The sequence below is a fragment of the Bison bison genome, unplaced genomic scaffold, assembly GCF_000754665.1.
Source record: "Bison bison bison isolate TAMUID 2011002044 unplaced genomic scaffold, Bison_UMD1.0 scf7180017864262, whole genome shotgun sequence".
Taxonomy (NCBI): Eukaryota; Metazoa; Chordata; class Mammalia; order Artiodactyla; family Bovidae; genus Bison; species Bison bison.
Genome location: NW_011494834.1, coordinates 1,116,888 through 1,127,798, shown reverse-complemented (window position 1 = coordinate 1,127,798; position 10,911 = coordinate 1,116,888). Strand labels below are relative to the sequence as shown.

The 10,911-nt window shown below is 40.2% G+C and overlaps 1 protein-coding gene across 1 annotated transcript in view; it reads left to right on the top strand.

The window, feature by feature from the left end:
* Positions 1-10,911, top strand: part of ARHGAP42 (Rho GTPase activating protein 42) — a 349,865-nt gene that overhangs the window by 321,619 nt on the left and 17,335 nt on the right. Inside the window, exons 17-20 of the mRNA XM_010848229.1 lie at positions 3,056-3,161; positions 7,826-7,985; positions 9,154-9,298; positions 10,535-10,910. Of these exons, the coding sequence (XP_010846531.1) occupies positions 3,056-3,161; positions 7,826-7,985; positions 9,154-9,298; positions 10,535-10,910 (787 nt within the window). The remainder of the gene's footprint in view (positions 1-3,055; positions 3,162-7,825; positions 7,986-9,153; positions 9,299-10,534; position 10,911) is intronic.

Below are 10,911 nucleotides of genomic sequence, written 5' to 3'. Positions count from 1 at the left end.
CAATGCATGAAAGTGAAAAGTGAAAGTGAAGTCACTCAGTCGTGTCCGACTCTTAGTGACCCCATGGACTGCAGCTCACCAGGCTCCTCCGTCCATGGGATTTTCCAGGCAAGAGTATTGGAGTGGGGTGCCATCGCCAGAGGTTGTAAGTTTAAACCTGCTAGTTAACATTTTCCTACCTATGGCTTAAGAAATTGTCATTCTCATAACTTAGTAGTTTACAATATGGTTATGAGAAGTCACAGAATGAACTAAAATACTTTGTTACTTAGTAAGACTCTTTGGGGTGGCATATATGGTGTGATTAGAAAGAGCTGTGAGGAATTAATTACTCAAATTACATTTTCCTTGATTAATGAATGTCAGTTTCTTACAAGAGCGACTTCATGGTTAAATAAACAAGACCACAAAGAGGTACAATCAGTTATGCCCCTGTCTCCACTGTGCTCACATGCTTTGTTCCTAAATCTGGAGAAAGAGTCAGCTATTTTTGGCAGGCAACAATACCTTTTCTCTCTTATTATATTTATTGAAGATGATCGGATGCTGCAGTGGTAAAGAGTCTGCCTGCCAGTGCAGGAGATGCAGGTTGAATCCCTGGGTGAGGAAGATCCCTTAGACTAGGGAATGGCTACCCAGTACTCCAGTTTTCTTACCTGGAAAATTCCATGGACAGAGGAGCTTGGCGGGCTACAGTCCATGGGGTTGCAAAGAGTCAGACATGACTGAGCACACACACACTCACAAACTTATCAGATATCTATATTGTTTCTTTAGATCTGTGACTGCCTTAATGTTATATGAATTAAACAGGTTTAATTCAAAATTGTGGGGAGCAGGGGAGGGGGCCAGTGACAGTCATGTAACCTGAGCAATTAGAGTTGTGTAAAACGTTGGGCTCAAGGGCCAGGTCGCCATCTGAGCCAGTCTCAAGTTGTAACAGTTAAGAGTTGGCATTTCATTGTTAAGATATTTGAGATATGACTGTAATAAGAGTATTTTTCACAATCCAAGAAAGAAATCAACTGCATTAGTTTATTACCATACATTGTAATGTCACAGGAGGTGTTACCTGCTGCTAAAAGTGTCAGATAAAGCTGAATGGCCTTGATGTGCAGCCCTGCATGCGTGACTGACCACATGATCTCATGAACATCTATACCATTTAGCTTTCTCCTGAAGGCTCTGCACTCTACTTCCTCTTTGTAGAAATCCATCCTTGTAAGAACAATGAGACCTTAGAAAGTACATAATCCAACCTCATTTTATTAACGATGAAATCACGACCCAGAGGGGGCAAGTGACTTTGTCTAGGACACTAGTAAATTCAAAGCAATATCAAGACTACAAGCCAGGTTTTTTGACTCTTAACCTAGAACACTTTGTTACAAGAAATTCATCTTATAACAAATGTGTTTGATCCAGTTAGCTAGAATGGCTCAGTGAGCTGGTTGTTTTGCTGCCAACATTTGGTCACGAGATTTTTTTTCTTCACTTTTGTGGCAAATAGTGATCATATTATTCACTGCTGCTGCTGCTAAGTCGCGTCAGTCACGTCCGACTCTGTGCAACCCCATAGACGGCAGCCCAACAGGCTCCCCCGTCCCTGGGATTCTCCAGGCAAGAATACTGGAGTGGGTTACCATTTCCTTCTCCATTGCATGAAAGTGAAAAGTGAAAGTGAAGTCGCTCAGTCGTGTCCGACTCCTAGCGACCCCATGGACTGCAGCCTACCAGGCTCCTCCGTCCATGGGATTTTCCAGGCAAGAGTGCTGGAGTGGGGTGCCACTGCCTTCTCCATATTATTATTCACTACCATGATAATTAAAGCACATCTCATGCATAAGAATCCATCTTCTGTCTGGGTCAATAGAAATAGGTATCATTTGGCTTCAAGCAAGAGAAATTTAGCTCAGGAAGAAAGGGCAAGTTACTCAGAGTCTAAGGGGAGTCTGTCAGAACTCCTTGGCAGAGAATGGGTCCTGCCTACTGTGGTCTGCACCCAGGAACCACAAAGTTGGGAACAGATGTTTCCAATCCACCCTCCCAGCTCTTTTCAGATGTCTCTCATTTTTTTTCTCTGCTGCATATCTACCTCATTTGCAGACAGATTTTTCTCCACTTGGAAGCACATTTGGTGATGGTCTGCCTTGTTTTACATGATCTGCCTTTGCACGAATCCAGCAGACAGATCAGAGTTTTGGTGTCTCCATTCCAACTCCTGGGAGAGACTTCATGTTTAGCCTGATGAAAACCAGGCCCTTTCCTCACCTCGTATGCAGATAGCTGTGCCTGGAAGAGATGAACGTCCCATTTATAAACCCTGTGTAGTGGGCACTTTCTGGAGAAAGGGCTTGGCAGGGTGGGCAGTCACCCTAGAATTTGTTTATTGTAGTAAAAGACTGTTAAATAGATTCCTTTTTCTGAAGCATTACAAGTTTCTCTAGCCAACTTTTCAGCCTCTTGGCTTTTTCCTTGCAGACTGAATCTGCTTGAGATGATTTTTTTTTTTTTTTCAGGTATACCATGGTCAGCACGGGCTTAAAATCTACTAGGCCTTTGGTTGTGCAATTATCCTGACACCTGAGAAAAATAACTCTCTGCCGTCTTTTAACCTATAAAATTTAGAAAAGAGTACCTCCTTCCTCTGGTTTGATAGAGTCACTCAGAGATTTCAAAGTGATAAAGTGTATTGTGGTATCTGGCACATTAGACCAGTTGTAACAACTACTGCCATCACTCATATTACTAAAAGCTTTATTCTCTCCTTTTGTAACAAAGCCAGAGGAAATGAGTTATGATTGTATAGAAGTATACAGTTCAGAGGCTAAGAGCATAGGTCTGGATTGGATAGAACTGAGTTCTTCTCTATTTAGTGATTGCAGATCATGGACAAGTTACCCAGTGACTCTAACCTTAGGAAATAATAGTGATAATACTTACCATGTGAAGCACTGCTTATAAGGCATGACAGATGGAAGTGGTTATTATGTTTAAATTATTAATGTTTATATGATTAGAATTTGAATATTCGCAACCTTTTTTTATGTTACAGAGTCTGATGACCAGAACTACCGGGTGGAGGCTGTACATGCCCTGGTGCACAAGCTGCCCGAGAAAAACAGAGAGATGCTGGACATCTTGATAAAGCACCTGGTCAAGTAATTCTCTGACTTAGATTGCTCACTTACTTGTTCATCTGTTAAACTTGAGTATATTCATGTCTTTTAAAGGGGGTGATAGAGCTGTAACTTTGCTACTGTAATCAGAGTCCATTTAATTGGTTGAAAAATGATGCGGCAGTTTATTTTTAAGATATAATCTATGTGTGTGTGTGTATCTGTGTGTTTATGACATGCAAATAATTATATCCCTGCAACTGTTATAATGAAATGTCAACTTAAAAATATGTGAAGGAGTATATAGTCCTTTCCCAGTTCTTTTAGATGCATGGTAAGCCTGAAGTTTGAAGACCAGGTCTCTGTTTTATTAGGGTCACCAGGTTCTACCAGGTCAACATGCCACTGGAACATTAGCTTCCTTCCCCAGATTCCTAGTGTCTTTGGTTTCTGAAGATCTTTTTGACTCTTATGTATTTAAAAGTTTTGATAAATATTGTATTAATCAAGTTTCTTCAGAGAACAGAACTAATAGGTTGTCATATGTGTGTCTGTGTATACATATGTATATATGTAAGAGAGACTGGTTAGTTCCAAGGAATTGGCTGCACAATTGTGGAGGCTGATTTCAAGGCAGGCTGGAGACCCAGAGAAGTTGATATCATGGTCCAAATCCAGGCAGTCTGGAGGCAGAATACCCTCTTCCTCGGGGACCTCAGTCTTTTTCTCTTAAGACCCTAAACTAATGTTTAGATGAGGCCCACCCAGGTAATGGATGGTAGTCTGCTTTACTCAAAGCCTACTTATTTAAATGTTAATGTCATCTAAAAATGCCTTCACAGAAACATCTAGAATTATGTTTGACCAAATATTGGAGTACTGCAGCCTAGCAAATTTGACACTTAGCATTAGCCATAACAGATCTATCTTGATTCACACACACACATTTAATTCAGAGGTTTCAGTTCAGCTACCATGCTGCTAGAAACAAAAATCCAAATTCAGGTTTTAAACTTAAGAATCCCCTTATAGTCTCATTTACAAATGGGAACAGTTTTTATCTTAATGAGTACTGCAATTCACAAATGATTAATCCTTCCTTGTTTGCTACAAGTAGTAACCCAATTTATGCTAATTTGAGCCATGCACATTTGAAACTGTGCTCTATATTAATCAGTCTCATCTTAACTTGCAGGATTTAAGATAATATGAGTTGGCCCTCCTTGAAATAAGAAGGAAATCCACTAGGAATGATTTCATTTCAAGTTCATTGTTAACGATTGCCCTTGTCGGCATTTAGCTAATGAACAGGGACACACTATCCTTGGTCTGAATTACATAGTCTTGAATTATGTTTTTGAGTTGTGTGTCCTTTTCTTGAAACTTAACCATACAACATTTAGTGGGCATTCTCTTGCTACATTTAAGCTAATTTTTTAGCAAAGCCTTTTAAAATACACTTTAAAAGCTTCATGAGTGTCACATAAAATATTTTTCCTTAATTATCCAGAATGTTAGATGAACACAAGCTTCACCTTTAATTGTGACTGTAATACAGGAAATAGAAAGAGTATATCTAGCCACTAAAGAGTACTGAAAATTCTTCTGCCCAACCTTCACCACCATTCCTAGCTGAACCTAAAAATGTCAGTCTCCTTTGCGCAGCAGCAGTAGAATGTGTGCTCACATCACCAATGACTTACTTAATTCTTCTCGTGGTTCATTCACTAAGTCAGGTCCAACTCTTTGCTCTGTGTTCTACTGTGTCCCAGAGTTTGCTCAAATTCTTATCTGTTGAGTCAGTGATGGTATCCAGCCATCTCATCCTCTGCTGCCTCCTTCTCCTTTTGCCTTTAATCTTTCCCATGATCAGGGTCTTTTCCAGTGATGTGGCTCTTCACATCAGGTGGCCAAAGTATTGGAGTTTCAGCTTCAGCATCAGTCCTTCCAATAATATTCAGGGTTGATTTCCCTGAGGATTGACTAGTTTGATCTCCTTGCAGTCCAAAGGACTCTCAAGAGTCTTTTCCAATAGCACGGTTTGAAAGCATAAATTCTTCAGTGCTCAGCCTTCTCTATGGTCCAACTCACATCTATACATGATTACTGGAAAAACCATGGCTTTGACCATATGGACCTTTGTGGGCAAAGTAGTATCTCTGCTTTTTAATATGCTGTCTAGGTTTGTCATAACTTACCTTCCAAGGAGCAAGTGTCCTTTAATTTCATGGCTGCAGTCACTGTCCACAGTGATTTTGGAGCCCAGGAAAAGAAAATCTGTCATCCCTTCCACCTTTTCCCCTTCTATTTGCCATTAAGTGATGGGACCACATGCCATGATCTTATTTTTTTGAATATTGAGTTTCAAGCCAGCTTTTTCACTTTCCTCTTTCACCCTCATCAAGAGGCCCCTTTAGTTCCCCTTTACTTTCTGCTGTTAGAGTGATGTTATCTGCATGTCTGAGATTGTTGATATTTCTCCCAGCAATCATGATTGCAACTTGTGCTTCATCCAGGCAGGCATTAGTAGTTTGCTTAAGTAAACTAGTAGCAACTGATAACAATCTTGGTCCCTGGCCACCTTATTGACTTAGGGGAATTTAAAATCAATGACCTAGATTGCTCACTGGCCTAAAGGACCAATGACTGATTACAAATCCCCAGTAACTAGCTCTGAAACATGGTATAAATCATTGACTTCTTTCTGAGAATGCATTGTCTTTAAGACAAGGCCTTATGTGGTCTCCTCTATGACTTAAACTTTACATTTTTAAAAGTGCAGTTCAGAATGTGCTTCATATACAAGTGGATGGGGTGGAGTGCAGAACTGGCTGAAACGTGGGATGATAAGAATCTATATCAGCTGACTAGCCCAGCAGAAGGGAAATTCAGTGAAGAGGAATATGGTGATCAAATTATTTCATCTTCCGAAGAATGTGGTTATCAACTTCATTTTCAAAATAGAGCAATTTTTTTTTTTATGATTTCTAAATTTATTCCCAATGAGCTTCATATTAATCTTATTCTAGGTTATGTATACTACCAGGCACTCTTACTTTTTAGCAAGAATACCCAGAGCCAATTTAATTACAGAGAAGAATATTATTTTAAGATCATATTTTATTTAACTCATTTTATTTAATTTTCTCAACGCTGCTATCAGGGTTATTATTCTTATACTTTACAGATGAGGGAACTGAAGCCTTAAGAGAGATTAAATAACAAGGCTGGTTGCACCCAGCTTCCACATTGGAAGGACCCAAGCTTTAAATCCAGACAGGCCCACTGCCTTTACAGATGATGTATTAGGCTAATACTTATTAAACAATTAATTTATAATATTTGGTTGCATTAAAAGGAAACTTAGAATGAAATTCTTCTTATGCTAACCAAGAATCTTCTTAGCTAACGCTGTCTTGGGCACAAGGGGTAAATTCAGTCAATGGGATAGTCGGCTCTTCCTGCCCTACATCAAATGTTGGGTGAATAATCCAGAATCCTGGATTCCTCATAAAATTTTACTTTTGCTTCTAGAATGGAGTTAGTGTGCATACTCAGTCATATATAAACATTATCTTGTGTTGTGCTCCTAACTAGAATTTTTCATCCTCACAGCTCCACTGGGAGTAAGATAGAAAAGGCAGTGGTTACCCTAGAAGATTGGTTAAATAAAATTAGGTTACCGCTTAAGAATGCATCCAGTCTCCAAATTAATTAGTTAACTAGTCAAAGTTGTTTTTGAGAGTTCACTGGGATTACTTTGCTAAGGTCAGTAATGCTTAAGAATGCATCCAGTCTCCAAATTAATTAGTTAACTAGTCAAAGTTGTTTTTGAGAGTTCACTGGGATTACTTTGCTAAGGTCAGTAATACAGAGACTCTTTATTTTCCAGCCAGTACTAATGCTTCCAGATCTCCTTGTCTTGCTGTTTGCCTAACACAGTACTGAGCACTTGGGAGGCCCTCAGGGAAGTGGGAGATGGATGGATGGATGGATGGATGGATAGATGGAAGACAGGATGGGAACATGCCCTGATCAGTCATCTGACATGGGGAGCTCAGGGACTCTTGACTTGTAGTCAGGAGATCTAACTTGAAACAAAACTCTGTGTCCCTAATTTGCTATGACCTCGGGTACATCATGCTTACTTTAGGAGCTTCTTGTTTTAAAATCTGTACAGTAGGAAAAACTGACTTTTTCGAAAATTAAGTACAGTATTGTCTGTGAAAATGTTTAATAGTAGTTTCTTAATAATGTGTTTGGTAAGTCCAAATATAATCACAACCAGTTTACTCTTACCCATTTGTTCTAAATGGGTATACTACCCATTTAGAGTATACTACCATAGGGCTTGCCAAACAGCTGGTAGTTTCCCGGGGGCAATTGTACTTGATTTAAGAAAACAAGATTTTTTTTTTCCTTTAAGAGATTAACCTTAGTAATTATGTTTTATTGCGCTCATGTTTATTAACTTTTTACATCTATTTATACTATACCCCTCTAATGCCAGCTGGTAGTGGCTGAACCTGACTGAGAAATTTAGTCTGTAATGGCATATTTACATCTTATGTATCATATTTACATCTTTATGTATCATACATACATAAAATGTATCATATTTACATCTTACCATTATTTGGTAGATGAGAACATACCATAATTATTAAACATATAACTTAAAATATATTTGTTGCTTTTATTTGCAGAGTGTCCCTACATAGTCAACAAAATCTCATGACGGTCTCAAACCTTGGTGTTATATTTGGTCCAACTCTAATGAGAGCACAGGAAGAAACTGTGGCTGCCATGATGAATATTAAGTTTCAGAACATTGTGGTTGAAATTCTGATAGAGCACTATGAAAAGGTAGGCTGAATTTGCACGTGGAAGTATAACATTTTGTTATCTTGTTTCTAAGAAGCAATTTTGCACTTGAATCATCTATGATCTCATTGTGCTCTTGGGTTCCTATATGGTGTCAGTCTTATAAATTTTGTATAAATTATTTATGCAGACTTTTCTTTTCTTTTTTTCTTATTCAGTTTTTACATACTTCTCAAAATCCTCCAGGTGGATGGTTTGCCTTCTTTCTACATCATTTGCTTGTCAAGATTTTCTTCCTTAGTATTTACAAAATTAAGTTTTTACTCAGTATTCAGAAAATACTTTATAATCACTTTATGGTTAAGTCTGTTGTAACTTTTTTATCTCTTTTGAATTAGATTCTCATTATACAGTAGAACTAATATTTTAGATAAAAATCAGAGAACAGTCTTGAAATCCTCTTTATATCCAGTCACTAAGCAGGCTTTCTTTAGGAGTGAGATCTTAGAACAATTATGAAAATGAGAAAATGGGAAGACCAAAATGATCTGATTGTTAAGTGAGCTCAGCCATAGAAGGTCTAAACACTGTGATTTATTTATGTCTGACACCGTCCTTATGAGAGGATGGGGGTGCCTCTTTCCTTCCCGGTTGCTCTATGGTGCCTGTAGGATAGGCTTGGAGCCTTGCTCAGACTGGAAGTACTTTCATATCCCTGGAGTCCACAGCTGCATCTTGTAGCCATGCTCAGACGCCTGCCTGCAGCTTGTCACATTCTTCGCAGCTCAGGGCCAGGGCATGCCAACAGCTTCTGAGAAGCCAGGGGCTGCTAGCTGGGGAATGATAACAGCAGGGTTCTCTTCCCCTCAGGTTATGTTCAGGATGAAGGGGAAGAGTGACTGTAACAGTGAAAAAATCAGCCTGTCTTGACATAGACATTCGATGCTATTTGACACATTTCTTAAAAATATTGGAAAATCTGAATTTCACTGCTGGGGAATAGGGAAGAATAAAAAACCCAGAGAAGAAGCATTATTCAGTGTAAATGGAAAAGAAAGTTGTAATTGCTCTAGAAAGTTTATTTCTTGCCAGGCAACTGATTCAGGAGCATAGAGTTCTAAGATCATTTAATAACACTCAAAACTTATTTTATGATGAAAATGTCAGTGTCACCCTTCTGTTGACCTCGGTCCATTTTTCTTCCATGTAGATTTTTCACACTGCCCCAGACCCCAGCATCCCTCTTCCTCAGCCTCAGTCTCGATCCGGATCCCGGAGGACGCGTGCAATCTGCCTCTCCTCTGGCTCCCGGAAGCCCAGGGGGAGGTATACTCCGTGTTTGGCAGAACCGGACAGTAAGTGTCCCACCCTCAGGGAGATGCCGTCTTTGTTAATTCAGCTGTATCCCACCTTATGGGCAATTAGGTAGAAAGAGGAAATGTCCTTACTGATGCTGTCTCCCAACACCAGCACTCTCCACCACATTTAAATGTTCTTCTTCAGGATAGATCTTGGACAAGCCAATTCATTCCTGCTGCAAAGGGAAAAAAAAAAGTAGTTTTTGCTCAGTGCCCTTTCCTGTAGCTGTGATTAAGTACATCCGGTGCTACTTTGTAGCAGCTTTTGTCCTGTTGTCAAAGTGGTCGGGAAGAAAGCCGGGGAGCCTGGCCCAAGCAGTCATTTTCTTTCTTTCTTTCCTTCACATTATGTTCTTAAAGCATCATCTCTCAGGTATCAAAGTGTCTGAAAGAGAGAGAAAGGAAATAAAAAGAGATTCTGCACCACACATTATCCCTAACTTATTATTCTGAGCCAAGCCCCACCATAAGATGGTTGGCAGCTTCAGCTTAAAGCATGAGTTCAACTTTGGCCATTTTTGTTGTATTTTGTACACCCAGCCCTCTCCATCCACCCTCAGTTTTCCCCACAATTGCTGTTTAGATACAGTATTTGAATATTCCCTTACTGTTTCTCTCATGTTTTTTCTTACACCATAACTTTTAGAAACATTAAAAAATACACCCAGTTAAACATCAAGTTTTCTTATGTTGGTATATTCTTAGTAGGGAAAGGAAAGAAATCCTTCCTATTTTCTTCCACAAGCTTTCCTTTTAAAAATTGTAAAAAAAAAAAAAAAATTGGTAAAAATAAAAATTGTGGAGCTGCTGACATTTAATAGCACCTTTTCTACCAGGAGGACCCAGACACATGGTAACTCGGAATCACCTAGGATCAGAAAAGTAGAAGGCAGGAATATGTCTCAGTATTCCCCCTTTCCATTGATTTCTTATATCATCAAGGCATCTTGCCTCTCCTACTGGTGAGTCCTATTTCAGAAGCACATTTTGTCTGATTTCAAGTCAGCCCCACTGATGCTTCAAGAAGCAACATGATTTCATAGGGACACATAGACAGCCTCCCTTGAATAGTGTAGTTCAGGTGAATGTTTTAAAGCCTTTCTGCACAACTGAGGACAGTTCTCTAAGCCAGGTCTGGCACTGCAGTGGGGTCAGGTGGCTGCAGAGCATTTGGGAGGTTGAGATCAGAAGGGCCCCATCCTTGACTCTCCTGTCTCTGCCCGGCCTGCCCAGGCGATTCCTACAGCAGCAGCCCTGACAGCACACCCATGGGGAGCATCGAGTCCCTCTCCTCTCACTCCTCCGAGCAGAACAGCACCACGAAGCCTTCCTCCTGCCAGCCCAGGGAGAAGTCCACTGGGATCCCTTGGATTGCGTCCCCATCGCCCAGCAACGGACAGAAGAGTCTTGGTCTCTGGACCACGAGTCCCGAGTCAAGTTCTCGAGAAGATGCAACCAAAACGGACGCAGAATCAGACTGCCAGAGCGTCACCTCCGTCACCAGTCCCGGGGACGCGTCTCCACCCATCGACCTGGCCAAGAAGGGGCCCTATGGGCTCTCAGGACTGAAAAGAGCCTCGGCTTCCTCCCTCAGATCCGTCTCTGCAGCC